This window comes from Bufo bufo, chromosome 7 (assembly GCF_905171765.1).
Source record: "Bufo bufo chromosome 7, aBufBuf1.1, whole genome shotgun sequence".
Taxonomy (NCBI): domain Eukaryota; kingdom Metazoa; phylum Chordata; class Amphibia; order Anura; family Bufonidae; genus Bufo; species Bufo bufo.
Genome location: NC_053395.1, coordinates 82,704,697 through 82,722,794, shown reverse-complemented (window position 1 = coordinate 82,722,794; position 18,098 = coordinate 82,704,697). Strand labels below are relative to the sequence as shown.

General features: G+C 42.2%; 1 protein-coding gene across 2 annotated transcripts in view; it reads left to right on the top strand.

Moving 5' to 3' along the window:
• Positions 1-13,338, top strand: part of LOC121008919 (katanin interacting protein) — a 311,559-nt gene extending 298,221 nt beyond the window's left edge. For both annotated transcript variants that reach the window (XM_040441686.1, XM_040441685.1), the window contains 2 exons: positions 4,519-4,604; positions 13,233-13,338. In XM_040441686.1, the coding sequence (XP_040297620.1) occupies positions 4,519-4,604; positions 13,233-13,291 (145 nt within the window). In that variant the 3' untranslated portion in view covers positions 13,292-13,338. The remainder of the gene's footprint in view (positions 1-4,518; positions 4,605-13,232) is intronic.
• Positions 13,339-18,098: the final 4,760 nt, after the last annotated feature.

The following is an 18,098-nucleotide window of genomic DNA, read 5'->3' as shown; positions in this document are numbered from 1 at the left end:
ATAGTCACCTGCACACACAGATATCCCCCTAAAATAGCTAAAACTAAAAACAAACTAAAAACTACTTCCAAAAATATTCAGCTTTGATATTAATGAGTTTTTTGGGTTCATTGAGAACATGGTTGTTGTTCAATAATAAAATTAATCCTCAAAAATACAACTTGCCTAATAATTCTGCACTCCCTGTATAATGAATGAAATCCTTCACAGTAAATTCCGTTTTTCAGTTTAGAACAATGGCAGATCAGCCGTAAATATCTAAGAAAGTATATCTGTAAAGAATAAATCAAGCCTCACCAATTAATTGTGCACGACAAACATGGTAGTATGAAAATAAGTACCTCCTTTATTAATACATATAATAACATAGACATAGGTGATAAAATACACAGGACAAAAATAGGGACCCAATGTTCAATGGAAATATTGATAAGACTGCTATCCTCCTACAAGCATGTTCGAGCAATTACTTATACCACCCCATAAGCGACAGCTTCACAGTGATAGGGTATAACAAACATCAGCAGCATGCTATATAAAGTGCCAAGTGCATATCCAACATGTGGAGGTAAGAGGATAAAAGCAGGTTGTAGTATACTTACCAGAGAAGGTCCCAGACACCCCGACACACGTTTCGCGTTAGTTTCCTCAAGGGGATATGTGGATGTAATGACAGGCAGGGGTTTTTATATGTGTGTTAATGAAGAACTAAATTAAAAAGAAGAACTAAAGTAGAACCGTTGATGTGCAAACAACCTAATCAAAAAACCATAGTTTCCTAACAGAGGCAGTACCTACACTGGTCAAAATGTGAGAAAAGTGATGTAGATAGTGTATATGAACACAGGGAAAAGAGCAGCCAGATCGTGTGCCGATAACCGGAAGTGAAATGCATTCCACTGTGGAACACACAACCGGAAGTGACGTCATAGACAGTCAAACGGAGCAAAATAGCCCTTTATAAGTATCATGCAGCATGTGCCGATAACCGGAAGTGAAATGCGTTCCACTGTGAAATTCACACCTGGAAGTGGCGTCATAGGCAGTCAAACAGAGCAAAATAGCCCTTTACAAGTATCATGCAGCATGTGCCGATAATCGGAAGTGATATGCGTTCCACTGTGGAACGTAAAACCGGAAGTGGCGTCATAGGCAGTCAAACAGGGCAAAATAACCCTTTGCAAGCATTGTGCAGCATGAAAAAGCATACCATAAGTAATATTGGCTATGTCTATTCCCTGTGTGCATACTACCACAGGTACTGTGAATAAATGTGTCAAAACAAGCCAAGCATAAAAACACTACATGTGCATATATAATTACATCAAGTACATTAAGTGAAAAAAGTGCAATTGCATATGGGGGTATGAGCAGATGGAACTAAGACGTTCCACATGGTCAAACCCCACTTGAAATTCATACATAAAGTGCAAGTGCATATAGCAGCATAGGTACATATCAAAAACACTAATATATAGGTTGTCTTTTCTTGTGGATCAGCATTGAGAATGACGAACGATTCAACATTCTAGAGATAAAGAATAAAAAAGAATAAAATTAATACAGAAAATTATAAAAGAACGTTCTTTTAAAATTTTCTGTATTAATTTTATTCTTTATTCTTTTTCTCTAGAATGTTGAATCGTTCGTCATTCTCAATGCTGATCCACAAGAAAAGACAAGCTATATATTAGTGTTTTAATGCTTGGCTTGTTTTGACACATTTATTCACAGTTCCTGTGGTAGTATGCACACAGGGAATAGACATAGCCAATATTACTTATGGTATGCTTTTTCTTTCTTGCACGATGCTTGCAAAGGGCTATTTTGCTCTGTTTGACTGCCTATGACGTCACTTCCGGTTGTGCGATCTGGCTGCTCTTTTCCCTGTGTTCATATACACTATCTACATCACTTTTCTCACATTTTGACCAGTGTAGGTACTGCCTCTGTTAGGAAACTATGGTTTTTTTATTAGATTGTTTGCACATCAACGGTTCTACTTAACAGGAAGTGACGATGTGCGTTCCAAGCTGGAACGCACGCCGCCTACATCCTCTTGTGTGGCCACACACCATCAGATACACCAAGTGTTTTTAATTTAGTTCATTAACACACATATACAGTCAGGTCCATAAATATTGGGACATGGACACGATTGTAACATTTTTGTCTCTATACACCACCACAATGGGTATTTACATCCAGATCAGGTGAACGGTGCAGGAATTACAACAGTTTGCATATGTGCCTCCTACTTGTTACAGGACCAAAAGTAATGGGACAGAATAATAATCATAAATCAAACTTTCACTTTTTAATACTTTGTTGCAAATCCTTTGCAGTCAATTGGAGCCTGAAGTCTGGAACGCATAGACATCACCAGACGCTGGGTTTCATCCCTGGTGATGCTCTGCCAAGCCTCTACAGAACATTCCACTACTTTCCCTTAATAAACTCTTTGGTTGCTTTTGCAGTATGCTTTGGGTCATTGTCCATCTGCACTGTGAAGCGCCGTCCAATGAGTTCTGAAGCATTTGGCTGAATATGAGCAGATAATATTGCCCGAAACACTTCAGAATTCATCCTGCTGCTTTTGTCAGCAGTCACATCATCAATAAATACAAGAGAACCGGTTCCATTGGCAGCCATACATGCCCACGCCATGACACTACCACCACCATGCTTCACTGATGAGGTGGTATGCTTAGGATCATGAGCAGTTCCTTTCCTTCGCCATACTCTTCTCTGCCCATCACTCTGGTACAAGTTGATCTTGGTCTCATCTGTCCATAAGATGTTGTTCCAGAACTGTGAAGGCTTTTTTAGATGTCGTTTGGCAAACTCTAATCTGGCCGTCCTGTTTTTGAGGCTCACCAATGGTTTCCATCTTGTGGTGAACCCTCTGTATTCACTCTGGTGAAGTCTTCTCTTGATTGTTGACTTTGACACACATACACCTACCTCCTGGAGAGGGTTCTTGATCTGGCCAACTGTTGTGATGGGGTTTTCTTCACCAGGGAAAGAATTCTTTGGTCATCAACCACAGTTGTTTTCTGTGGTCTTCCGTTTTTTTTTGGTGTTGCTGAGCTCACCAGTGCGTTCCTTCTTTTTAAGAATGTTCCAACAGTTGTTTTGGCCAGGCCTAATCTTTTTGCTATCTCTCTGATGGGTTTGTGGTGTTTTTTCAGCCTAATGATGGCTTGCTTCACTGATAGTGACAGCTCTTTGGATCTCATCTTGAGAGTTGACAGCAACAGATTCCAAATGCAAATAGCACACTGGAAAGTAACTCTGGACCTTTTATCTGCTCATTGTAATTGGGATAATGAGGGAATAACACACACCTGGCCATGGAACAGCTGAGAAGCCAATTGTCCCATTACTTTTGGTCCCTTAACATGTGGGAGGCACATATGCAAACTGTTGTAATTCCTACACCGTTCACCTGATTTGGATGTAAATACCCTCAAATTAAAGCTGAGAGTCTGCAATTAAAGCACATCTTGTTTGTTTCATTTCACATCCATTGTGGTGGTGTATAAAGCCAAAAATGTTAGAATTGTGTCCATGTCCCAATATTTATGTACCTGACTGTAAAAACCCCTGCCTGTCATTACATCCACATATCCCCTTGAGGAAGCTAACGCGAAACGTGCGTCGTGGTGTCTGGGACCTTCTCTGGTAAGTATACTACAACCTGCTTTTATCCTCTTACCTCCACATGTTGGATATGCACTTGGCACTTTATATAGCATGCTGCTGATGTTTGTTATACCCTATCACTGTGAAGCTGTCGCTTATGGGGTGGTATAAGTAATTGCTCGAACATGCTTGTAGGAGGATAGCAGTCTGATCAATATTTCCATTGAACATTGGGTCCCTACTTTTGTCCTGTGTATTTTATCTCCTATGTCTATGTTATTATATGTATTAATAAAGAAGGTACTTATTTTCATACTACCATGTTTGTCGTGCACAATTAATTGGTGAGGCTTATAGTACAGCATTGTGCATGGCACTTTACCTTCAAAAACTATATCTTATAGGTGTAGAAATAATCAAGGCAACTGGACTTACTGTAGATTTCTTGAAAACATTTCACTCGTTCTTCCAACAAGCTTTCTCAATTCTGAGTGACTGTACAAGAACTCTCTGGGAATAAATATGTAACTGAATCAACATCTGGTAATTATACCCAGCATGGGGTCAGAGGTCATTATACCCAGCATGGGTATTTATTCCCAGAGAGTTCTTGTACAGTCACTCAGAATTGAGAAAGCTCGTTGGAAGAACGAGTGAAATGTTTTCAAGAAATCTACAGTAAATCCAGTTGCCTTGATTTATTCTTTACAGATATACCATGACCTGGATAAATGAGAACCTTCACAGACCTCTAAGAAAGTAGTTTTTCATCAAAACACATCAAAAACACATCAAAAACACAATTATACCATTAGAAAAGAGCTTAGACCCACATAGTGTTAGAATTCAATAAATACTGTCATTTTATTACAGCAACCAGGTAGAAGATCAAGATGTAAGAATGATGAATGATAATAAAGTTGTCGTGAACTTTAAGAAGAGCCACATTGCTGATCCAGGTCTGTATTTCTATTATGTATTTAGAATGATTTTTAATTCAGTTTTTATTAGGTTTTCTTTACAACCGCAAAAGCAGCTGTAATAAAAATGCAAAAAAAATGTGTTTTCTGTACTTTTTCTTACACTAATTTTTTAATGTATTCGATACTGAAATAAGTGTGAAATCCACTTAACTCCTTAAGGAGCGGGCTCATTTTCACCTTAAGGACCAGGCCATTTTTTGCAAATCTGACCAGTGTCACTTTATGTGGTGATAACTTTAAAACGCTTTGACTTATACAGGCTATTCTGAGATTGTTTGTTTGTTTTTTCGTCACATATTGTACTTCATGACACTGGTAAAATGAAGTAAAAAAAAATTCATTTTTATTTTTTTTTAAAAATACCAAATTTGCCAAAAATGTGGAAAAACTAGCAAATTTCCAAGTTTCAATTTCTCTACTTCTATAATACATAGTAATACCTACAAAAATAGTTGTTACTTTTCATTCCCCATATGTCTACTTCATGTTTGGATCATTTTGGGAATGACATTACATTTTTTGGGGATGTTACAAAGCTTAAAATTTAGAAGCAAACCCACTTTTCAAGGACCGGTTCAGGTCCGAAGTCACTTTGTGAGGCTTACATAATAGAAACCACCCAAAAATGACCCCATTCTAGAAACTACACCCCTCAAGGTATTCAAATCTGATTTTATAAACTTTTTTAACCCTTTAGGTGTACCACAAGAATTAATGGAAAATAGAGATACAATTTAAAAATTTCACTTTTTGGGCAGATTATCCGTTTTAATAATTTTTTTACAGTTATAAAGCAAGGGTTAACAGCCAAACAAAACTCAGTATTTATGGCTCCTATTCTGTAGTTTACAGAAACACCCCATATTTGGTCATAAACCGCTGTACGGGCACACGGCAGGGCGCAGAATGAAAGGAATGCCATACGGTTTTTGGAAGGCAGATTTTGCTGGACTGGTTTTTTGACACCATGTCCCATTTGAAGCCCCCCTAGAGTAGAAACTCCAAAAAAGTGACCCCATTTTATAAACTACACCCCTCAAGGTATTCAAAACTGATTTTACAAACTTTGTTAACCCTTTAGGTGTTCCACAAGAATTAATGGAAAATAGAGATACAATTTCAAAATTTCACTTTTTGGGCAGATTATCCGTTTGAATAATTTTTTTACAGTTATAAAGCAAGGGTTAACAGCCAAACAAAACTCAATCTTTATGGCTCTGATTCTGTAGTTTACAGAAACACCCCATATGTGGTCGTAAACCGCTGTAAGGGCTCATGGCAGGCCGCAGAAGGAAAGGAATGCCATACAGTTTTTGGAAGGCAGATTTGGATGGACTGTTTTTTTGACACCATGTCCCATTTGAAGCTCCCTTGATGCACCCCTAGAGTAGAAACTCCAAAAAAGTGACCCCATTTTAGAAACTACGGGATAAGGTGGCAGTTTTGTTGGTACTATTTTAGGGTACATATGATTTTTGGTTGCTCTGTATTACACTTTTTGTGAGGCAAGGTAACAAGAAATAGCTGTTTTGGCACCGTTCTTATTTTTTGTTATTTACAACATTCATCTGACAGGTTAGATCATGTGGTATTTTTATAGACCAGGTTGTCAAGGATGCGGCGATACCTAATATGTATACTTTTTTTTTATTTATGTAAGTTTTACACAATGATTTCATTTTTGAAACAAAAAAAATCATGTTTTAGTGTTTCCATAGTCTGAGAGCCATAGTTTTTTCAGTTTTGAGGCGATTATCTTGGGTAGGGTATGATTTTTGCGGGATGAGATGACGGTTTGATTGGCACTATATTTTGGGGTGCGTGTGACTTTTTGATCGCTTGCTATCACACTTTTTGTGATGTAAGGTGACCAAAAATTGCTTTTTTTACACTTTTTTTTTTTAATGGTATTCACCTGAGGGGTTAGGTCATGTGATATTTTTATAGAGCAAGTTATTATGGACGCGGCGATACCTAATATGTAAAAAAAATTTTTATTTATGTAAGTTTTACACAATAATATAATTTTTTAAACAAAAAAAAAAAATCATGTTTTAGTGTCTCCATATTCTGAGAGCCATAGTTTTTTCAGTTAATTATCTTAGGTAGGTTCTCATTTTTTGCGGGATGAGATGAGGGTTTGATTGGCATTATTTTGGGGTGCCTATGACTTTTTGATCGCTTGCTATTACACTTTTTGTGATGTAAGGTGACAAAAAAATTGTTTATTTAGCACAGTTTTTATTTTTTATTTTTCACGGTGTTCATCTGAGGGGTTAGGTCATGTGATATTTTTATAGAGCCGGTCAATAGGGACGCAGCGATACCTAATATGTATACTTTTTTAGTTACATATTGTTATTTTTAAAACAAAAAAATGATGTTTTAGTGTCTCCATATTATGAGCCATCGTTTTTTTTTTTTTTGGGCGATTGTCTCAGGTAGGGGCTCATTTATTGCTGGATGAGGTGACGGTTAGATTGGTACTATTTTTGTGGGCAAACGCCTTTCTGTTGTCCTTTTTGTGATGTAAGGTGGCAAAAAATGGTTTATTTGGCTCTTTTTTTTTGGGAGGGTGGAAACTTTTTTTTTCAACTTTTTTTTTCAACTTTTTTTTTCAACTTTTTTTTTCAACTTTTTTTTTCAACTTTTTTTTTCAACTTTTTTTTCACTTTATTTTTTGTCCCACTTTGGGACTTCAACTTTTGGGGATCTAATCCCCTTTACAATGCATTCCAATACTTCTGTATTGGAATGCATTGGCTGTATGAGTAATACAGTGTGTATTACACATACAGCTTCCTGCCTGTGAGATCCAGGGGGCTGGATCTCACAGGCTCGTCACAGGAAGGCATCGCGCTGCCTTCCATGCCATCGGGTCCCCCCTACAGCCCCACGGGGACCCGATGGCCCCGCCGCACCATGTAAAAGCCGCAAACCGCAGGTCTGAATTGATCACGGGCCCCCCCGCGCCTTGACCCAAGGCGCGTGCACAATGATTTGAGCAGGCATCTTGTTCTGATCACCGCCCGCCGGGGGTGCAGTAATCGGAAATACACATGACGTACCGGTACGTCATGGGTCCTTAAGTACCGGGACATCATGCCGTACCGGTACGTCATGTGTCTGCAAAAGGATAAAGGAATACTTCAGAAAGTATATTCATTTTATACGTCTGCCTTGTTGTTCTAAAATAATCCATAGCCTGAACGTGTGATCGCTTGTGAGCAGAACGTTTTATACGTGGTTTTTGCAGCGTTTCCGAATTACATCAAAGTCGGTGGTGGCAGGTATTGCTTGTGGTGTTGAGTCTGTGCATGAAAATAGCTGTGCTAGTATCACGTCCGTCACGCGACCAGGGATGGATCTGTCAGGGGCCAGACTACCTCCAAGCTCTCACTCTGCACACACCATACCCTCAGGCTGCAAAGTGAGCGCAGATCATCCCCAAACATGCACAGACCCAACACCACAAGCACTACCTGCCACCACCAACTTTGATGTAATTTGGAAATGCTGCAAAAACCACGTATAAACGTTCTGCTCACAAGCAATCACACGTTCAGGCTATGGATTCTTTTAGAACAACAAGGCAGACGTATAAAGTGAATATTTAATGCACATAAAATAGTGCAGTGCTTACAAAAAAACCAGATGTAAAATGAGACAAAGTAAAAATAACATACACAGACAGTAAGAATAAAATAAATTGAAGAAAATACAGTAATAAGAACCTACTGCCCCCGGGAGAAGGTAAAGAAATGGATACCCGTCAGATCGGCTGTGATTCCCACACTGTGTAATAAAAATAAAATATGTCCATGCAACCAGGATGGTTTCCAGTTTCTGGTTGGCCCAGTCATTGACTATCCAAATCCCAGTTCTTCGATTGGGGGGAATTAATGAGGGGAGTGGAGAGCACTAAATATTGAAATCTCTTTGTTTGAAACTTTTCAAATCTCCCGCCAAAATAAATCCTCTTACTCCAGTATCCGGTTTAGCAGGGGGTAGCAGATGCTTTTTTGAAGTTTGTACATGGCAGCCAGAGGTGTTGGATACGACAGGATAATGAGGAGAACTGTCCATTTGCACCTTTGTAGATGGCAGAGGCCCTGACTCCATCCTGCTGGGATAGAATGGAGGTTTCAAAGCAGTCAGCAGAAATCACACCTTGGGAATCCTTATATCACAGTGCCGGAATTTTCAGTGCAGCTAACACAGTTGGGTGGACGAACCCCATTAGTGGTAGTGCACAACATTTTTTTGGACATACTCTTTGGACACTGCAAACATTTTATCTTTATGATTCAAAAAAGAAAAAAGAGAATAAGATCGCACATCCACAAGCTTAGCTTTGATCTATAACTGCTTCTCAGCAAAATTAATATCGCTTCTCAGCGCAATAATTAGTGTACAGCCCCCTACACTGCATGCTATATAAGAGGCATTAGTGTATTTTTTGATCAAAAGGCATAAGTCCACTCACCGCACCAAGGTTGCCTCTTGGAGTGGGACCTACTCTAAATTTGGCACAGCACTGCCTAGCACCCGCCGGCACAACAGCTCTGCACCAGCAGGTGGTGGGACCCAGCCTCCAAACAGCACCTTTGCTGCCTGGCAATGCCACCCTGGCACCAGGTCCCACCAACCCACCAGCGCAGCGCCACAGCAACAACAGCCGCCACCCAACACCGCACCGTTTGAACAGTTGTCAAAGCTCACATTGTTACCTGCTCTCAGAGACTCAGACTGAGGGCTGGAGGTCATCTAATTCTGCGATCTAATTCTCTTTTTTATTTTTGAATCATTTTATATCTTTAATAGCATTTTGCGATGGATGATTCATTTCATAAACATTGTTTTTTTCTGATGCAGAAAGCGGAGCTCCAACCCCTATAAAATATTTAAACAGAATGTTGGAGCTTGAAACAACATACCGTATTTTTCGCCCTATAAGACGCACTCCCCCCCCCCCTGCAAAAGTGGGAGGAAAATGACAGTGCGTCTTATGGGGTGAAGGCTGCCATTTTTACACTGATACACCGCTGAACGCAAGCTGCACAGCGCGGCCGGCGTGTGTATCAGCGAGGAGGGGCTGGGGGCCGGCCTTTAGTTTTATAATGGCAGCGGGGCCCGGTGCAGTCACTGTATTCTATTGCACCGGGCCCCACTCACTGTACTAATGGTATCTGTAACTGCAGGCAGGCAATAATTAACTATACATGTGTTCGATCCAGCACTGAGAAGCCTGTACTTACGATCATAGCAGGCTGGATGCTGGAGACAGGAGGCTGGGCGGGCTGGCGGGCGGGCACTGGCAGTGTAACTTCCTACGTCACGTGCCTGCTCCACCCACTTTATGAATGAAGCAGGCTCCTGCCTCCAGCATCCAGCCTGCTATGATCATAAGTACAGGCTGCTCAGTGCTGGATCGAATATATGTATAGTTAACCATTGCCTGCCTGCAGTTACAGATACCATTAGTACAGTGAGCGGGGCCCGGTGCAATGGAATACAATGACTGCACTGGGCCCCCGCTGCCATTTAAAACTAGTGTAGATGCCAGCCCCCAGCCCCTGTATTGGGGGTCATTCACAGTGGCTGACACTGTTATGGGGGGGGGATCTGTGGATGTCAAATAGCATAAGATGCTATTTATCTGTCATCCACAGATCCCCCCCCCATAGCAGTGTCATGCCATCCACAGATGCCCCCATAACAGTGCCATCCATCCACAGACACCCCCATAACAGTGTCAGCCACAGACACCCCCATAACAGTGTCAGCCACAGACACCCCCATAACAGTGTCAGCCACAGACACCCCCATAACAGTGTCAGCCACAGACACCCCCATAACAGTGTCAGCCACAGACACCCCCATAACAGTGTCAGCCACAGACACCCCCATAACAGTGTCAGCCACAGACACCCCAATAACAGTGTCAGCCACAGACACCCCCATGACAGTGTCAGCCACAGACACCCCCATAACAGTGTCAGCCACAGACACCCCCATGACAGTGTCAGCCACAGACACCCCCATGACAGTGTCAGCCACAGACACCCCCATGACAGTGTCAGCCACAGACACCCCCATGACAGTGTCAGCCACAGACACCCCCATGACAGTGTCAGCCACAGACACCCCCATGACAGTGTCAGCCACAGACACCCCCATGACAGTGTCAGCCACAGACACCCCCATAACAGTGTCAGCCACAGACACCCCCATAACAGTGTCAGCCACAGACACCCACATAACAGTGTCAGCCACAGACACCCCCATAACAGTGTCAGCCACAGACACCCCCATAACAGTGTCAGCCACAGACACCCCCATAACAGTGTCAGCCACAGACACCCCCATAACAGTGTCAGCCACAGACACCCCCATAACAGTAAAAAACAGAGGTTAAGAGCAGGAATAGGTTTACCAGAGCAGGAAGGGTGTAATGCAGCAGCTGAGCCGGAAGACCCCAGATCCAAGGCGGTCCAATGAACGTAGTAGAGAAAATGTAGGCTACAGCAGCATATCCACGGAATTCTTTATTCAGGTCTCCAAGGTGCAGTACAAAAATGCAACGTTTCGGCTAAGTATAGCCTTTGTCAAGCAAGACAAAGGCTATACTTAGCCAAAACGTTGCATTTTTGTACTGCACCATGGAGACCTGAATAAAGAATTTCGTGGATATGCTGCTGTAGCCTACATTTTCTCTACTACCCCCATAACAGTGTCAGCCACAGACACCCCCATAACAGTGTCAGCCACAGACACCCCCATAACAGTGTCAGCCATAGACACCCCAATAACAGTGTCAGCCACAGACGCCCCATAACAGTGTCAGCTACAGACACCCCGATAACAGTGTCAGCCACAGACACCCCGATAACAGTGTCAGCCACAGACACCCCCATAACAGTGTCAGCCACAGACACCCCCATAACAGTGTCAGCCACAGACACCCCCATAACAGTGTCAGCCACAGACACCCCCATAACAGTGTCAGCCACAGACACCCCAATAACAGTGTCATCCACAGACGCCCCATAACAGTGTCAGCTACAGACACCCCGATAACAGTGTCAGCCACAGACACCCCCATAACAGTGTCAGCCACAGACACCCCCATAACAGTGTCAGCCACAGACACCCCCATAACAGTGTCAGCCACAGACACCCCCATAACAGTGTCAGCCACAGACACCCCAATAACAGTGTCATCCACAGACGCCCCATAACAGTGTCAGCTACAGACACCCCGATAACAGTGTCAGACACAGACACCCCCATAACAGTGTCAGCCACAGACCCCCATAATAGTGTAATTCACAGGCTACCATTAGTTCAAAGCCCACCAAAAGCACACCTTTTGGTTAAAAATATTTTTTTTCTTATTTTCCTCCTCAAAAACCTAGGTGTGTCTTATGGGCCGGTGCGTCTTATAGGGCGACAAATACGGTAGTGTGAAAAGATGGAGATTCCACTAAAGGGCATCTGTCAGCAGATTTGTACCTGTGTGCACTTGGCAGCTGAAGACATCTGTGTTGGTACCATGTTCATATATGCTTGCATTGCTGAGAAAAAAAAAAGTTTTTAAAATATGCAAATGAGCCTCTAGGAGCAACAGGGGTGTTGTCATTACACCTAGAGGCTCTTCTCTCTCTACAACTGCTTGCCTGCTAAAGTTTGATTGACAGAGCGGGCAATGAAAAGATCATCATGTCTGGTCATGTCAATCAAACGGGAGAGGGCGTGATAGTTGCAGAGAGAGCAGAACCACCAGGTGTAACAGCAACTCACCTGTTGCTCCTAGATTCTCATTTGCATATTTTAAAACATCATTTTTCTCAGCAATGCAGGTACATATGAACACAGAGTCCTTCAGCTGCCAAGCACACATGTAACAGGTCAGACAGTTTCATAGGTACAAATCTGTAAGGGAACATGTCACCGGGATTTTGTGTATAGAGCTGAGGAAATGAGTTGCTAGATAGCCGCTAGCACATCCGTAATACCCAGTCCCCATAGCTCTGTGTGCTTTTATTGTGTAAAAAAAACAATTTGATACATATGCAAATTAACCTGAGATGAGTCCTGTCCCTGACTCATCTCAGGGACAGGACTCGTCTCGGGTTAATTTGCATATGTATCAAATCGGGTTTTTTACACAATAAAAGCACACAGAGCTATGGGGACTGGGTATTGCGGATGTGCTAGCGGCTATCTAGCAACTCATGTCCTCAGCTCTATACACAAAATCCCAGTGACAGGTTCCCTTTAACTTTGGGAGTCCTAAGCATGTCATGCATTCACAAGAAAGTGATGGCTCCATTCTCACTCTCATTGGTTCTTATTAGAAGAGGCTGTCACTGGGAGATTTGTTCTTGCCAGAGCCAAAGTGAGAAATTGTATATTGACCATAAACATCTTGCAACTTGTAAAATGTATGGTAATTCTTTGGCTAAATGTTGCTGTGTTGTCCTGGCCTTCATGTAAATGCCTTAAGTTTAAACTATCAACACTATGTTTTAATTTTCAAATCACAATTCGCCCAGTATGGGGGAGTAATTCCTTCTAATAATATAATCTCTTTTCTTACAGCTTTACGTCCAAAGACTTGTATAACTGACAAACAGAGCGGGAGACATAGACGGTTCTGAAGACAAATTTTGCCCGGGAGCAATAGCCATAGTTATTTATTATCTGAATTTGTATAAATAATACATTTTATGTTCAAATATTTTTTTACATTTAAACAATAAATATCTAACATAAATGCGTCTTTCTTCCTCGGACACCGTATTCTTCCTAATGGTTTACTACTGTAAGTCACAAAGTCTTTAAGTGTGCAATAGTTCTGTACATCATCCTAAGTGTGATGTAAACCTTTAATAAGATGACTGTAAGGCTTCAATGTTCTTAGTATGAATAGAAATATATTTTAAAGGGGTCTAAAGTAAAAAATGAAAATCTGACATCATTTACTACATGACAATGTCTTTCTAACACAGCCAGAACCAGCCCTGTACCTCACATGGATCCAGAGATCTCTCTATTCATTGCTCTGCTAGATTTATATCAAGCTGACAGCTCAAGGGGAGTGTCTTTCCTGCTGCAGCTTTGGGGGTGTGTCCATGCTCTCCCTATCACAGCTCAGGAGGCTGGTGAAGGATGAAACTGAGCATGTGCGTCCATCTCAGTGAGCCGGACAAAGAATAAAGAAAAAAACTAACAGCAGCTGGTGCTATGCAGATACATTTTGTTGAATAACTCAGTGTCTATGCAAAATTTTTAATTACATGCAATACAGAAGAATTCAGATCCAGGTTCTGGTTTGAAAATGGTAGAATATTTTTCATGGTACAACCCCTTTAAGGTCTAAAGTCAGAAGTTTGCACCCACCATTTTTGCAATGCAGTTTAGACGTTACTGTATTTTCTAGGCTCAAATTTGTCGATATTAAATAAAACAATAGGCCAAACTATAGACAGCAGGCATTTTGGTGAATATGACCTTCTTTCAATGCTGTATCTTTGCCTTGTGGAACTGTTGGTTGAGTTAAGTACCCGGTCTTGACATCTCCACAAGGCCACAGATACACACCTGAAGATGGTAATATTGACCAAAATTTCCTGTATCTTTACTTTGCCCACTTACCAGGGGCGTAGCTAGAAATGACTGGGCCCCATAGAAATGTTTTTTAATTGGCCCCCCTCCCGTATCTCCCACCCCCACATAACTCTCGGACCTCCCACCCCTTCCAGAGCTCCCACCCAAACACCCCTCCAGGACCTCCCACCCCAACATCCCCACACCCCTCCTAGACATCCCACCCCCACACCCATCCTAAATCTCCAAATTTGGGGCATATCGCTAGGATATGTCTACAATGCCTGATGTGCTTAGAAACGAGCCGCAAAGCTCCGAAGGGCGCACTGCGCATGAATGGCTGCCCTCTAATTATTCCTATGAGAGCGCTGGCTCAGCTATTAGAAATGAATGGAGAAGTGGCCGTGCTTGTGCAGTGCGTCTCCCATTAATTTCAATGTGGGACTTCCGAAAATAGCCAAGTGTGCCGCTCGGCTATTTTCTGTGCTCTCATAGGAATAAATGGAGGGCAGCCGCTCAGGCGCTGTGTGCCCTCCGGGACTCTGCGGGCTCCATTATAAGTAAAGGTGCTGGTCACCAGCACCTTTACTTAGAATGGAGCTCACATTGTGAACTGCACCTATAAGACATTGAGGGCATATCCTAGAGATATGCCCCCATGTCTGAGATGGGAATAACCCTTTTTTAAGAACTTGACAACTTTTACAGCCCTGTGGTTGCAGGGCAGTTGTCACCTGTGGAAGGGGCAGGTAAATGGAGTGTGTCCGCCCCTCAGCCTATCTCTGCATCTGTTGGTTAGTGTGGATTTGATGATATGTCTGTATAGGCTCTGAATGTACGTATTGAATGCGGCTGATGGCTGAATATACTCAGCAGTGACGGAAAGTCAGGACACGGTTTACTGAAGGAAACGGTTGGTGCGCGCTCTCGGTGTCGGGGACGTGCCACATCCGCAGCTCCTCATGCACTTGCGACGGTTACGCTTAGGACTGAGCACAGACGGTTGGTCACTGGCAACTCATTTGTGTTAGTGTAGGAAATGTATGAATCGAAATGTCTGTGTATTAAAGAAGATTGTTAAATTGTACAGGGGTCTGTAACACAAGAAGGTGAAAGTACATATTGTGGGGTGTGGATGTGTATTAGACAGAAGGTAGGGATATGTATCTTGTGTAGTTTGGGTATTAGGGAGAGTAAGGGGTATATATCTAGTGCCGATACACGTGAAGGTGAAGATCCGCTCTTCACCTACACTTGTATCAGCACTAGATATATACCCCTTACTCTCCCTAATACCCAAACTACACAAGATACATATCCCTACCTTCTGTCTAATACACATACACACCCCACGATATGTACTTTCACCTTCTTGTGTTACAGACCCCTCAGATAGGATTAGGTGGCTGTGTCTTCGCTATAAACAATTATCACACTATTAAATAATGCAGCTGCCAGCTGGTATCCTGGCTAAATACCGTACATGGGCTTGAGCAGGTATATGTGTGAAAAGGGAAGATGCATTGCTGAGATCCGGCTGTACCTAACAGATGATATGGAATCTTATTGAAAGCCTTCATAGGGACCCTCTGGATATTAAATCAGTACACTAAACGGTCAAGAGACCAAAAAAAATACCTTTAGGGATTATTCGGGTTAGATAGTGTGTGTGGTTAGTTAACCACTGAAATTAGCATTGGTATATTAAATACCTCTATATACTAAGCATGAATTGGGTGTTTGCAGAGATATAGGTTTTTGTCTTCATTAACAGTGAGGGTTGCCACTAAACTCGACAGTCTATATGTGCGTGGTCTGCAGCTGTTTTGCAAGCCACACACACGTATCGACTGTTCTAAGAGCCTGGCACGCGTTATCAATTATTTGGTAGTAATTCTCAAACTCTACTATAGTGCACACCTCATTAGCAGTCTATTTGCGTGTGCCTGTTTACTTTGCAGGCTACACACTTGTATTAACTGCCCTTGGAGTGTTACATAATACTCTGCGCGCTACAGCTCAATTAGAAACAATGTGGCTAGGAGATTTGTCCACTCTACCACTGTATGTCCCTTGTCTGCACCGTACACACCAATTCAGGCATACCACTTCAAACATACATTGCTGGTAACCAATCACACACATCTAACATGCTAACCCTCAGCTATACCTAACGCTACAATTGTACACCGAACTGTAAACTGTCTAAAATACTAGGACGCTACACTATAACACCCCTCCCGACATGTTTCGCCACTAAGTTGCTTCGTCAGGGGAAGTGGGGTACTAGCGTGCGCACGCTTTGAAATGCCCATCTATATGCGCTACAAATGCCCTCCCTGTAATCAATGGCCAATACCGCTGCCGACACCATTGACTGGCATGCGCTTCTTGCTATCGGGTGTAAGCGCATCAGTATGTGCACACAATGTGCGCTCTCACCCCTTTACCCGTCACTCACCTTCTCAGGCCGTGTTGTCTCCTCCCCACAGGCATCGCTGCTCTGCTATTAGCTTTACCCGTCAATCACCTTCTCAGGTCGTATAACTCCTCCCCACAGGCATCGCTACTCTGCTATTGCCCGTGAGGGGAGGACAGGACTTGAAGTTACTGTTCATCCTCATATGCATGCTAGATGTATTCTATGCGCAGAATTGATTTACGCATGGTTTACAGTGTGTCATCACCTCTGAAGACACTATCAATCCAATGTATTGACTCAAAATATTCAGTATGTGGAGAACAATTTTTGGACTATCAATAAAAATTTTTGGACTCCAATTACAGTATACTTTTTACTAACAATGAGAAAAACATCATCTAGCTGTGTAACTTGGGGCAACCACAATTTTTTAATGGGTATAGTGGAGTAAAACACTTGACTCACAAGATACTTATATATAGCAACTTGACCTCTATATTCACACGTGATATTCTGTTTGCCTTAGTGGATCTGTGTGTATATGAACTCAACTAGTATGGATCCATACAGACCTGGCAATATTTAATACATCTTATGACAGGATACTGGGTGAAGATGGGTCACTATAACTGATGCCACACTAGTATATACAGTCAGGTCCATAAATATTGGGACATCGACACAATTCTAACATTTTTAGCTCTATACACCACCGCAATGGATTTGAAATGAAACGAACAAGATGTGCTTTAACTACAGACTGTCAGCTTTAATTTGAGGGTATTTACATCCAAATCAGGTGAACGGTGTAGGAATTACAAAAGTTTGCATATGTGCCTCCCACTTGTTAAGGGACCAAAAGTAATGGGACAATTGCCTTCTCAGCTGTTCCATGGCCAGGTGTGCGTTATTACCTCATTATCCCAAGTACAATGAGCAGATAAAAGGTCCAGAGTTCATTTCAAGTGTGCTATTTGCATTTGGAATCTGTTGCTGTCAACTCTCAAGATGAGATCCAAAGAGCTGTCACTATCAGTGAAGCAAGCCATCATTAGGCTGGAAAAAAACAAAACAAACCCATCAGAGAGATAGCAAAACATTAGGCGTGGCCAAAACAACTGTTTGGAACATTCTTAAAAAGAAGGAACACACCGGTGAGCTCAGCAACACCAAAAGACCCGGAAGACCATGGAAAACAACTGTGGTGGATGACTGAAGAATTCTTTCCCTGCTGAAGAAAACACCCTTCACAACAGTTGGCCAGATCAAGAACACTCTCCAGGAGGTAGGTGTATGTGTGTCAAAGTCAACAATCAAGAGAAGACTTCACCAGAGTGAATACAGAGGGTTCACCACAAGATGGAAACCATTGGTGAGCCTCAAAAACAGGACGGCCAGATTAGAGTTTGCCAAACGACATCTAAAAAAGCCTTCAC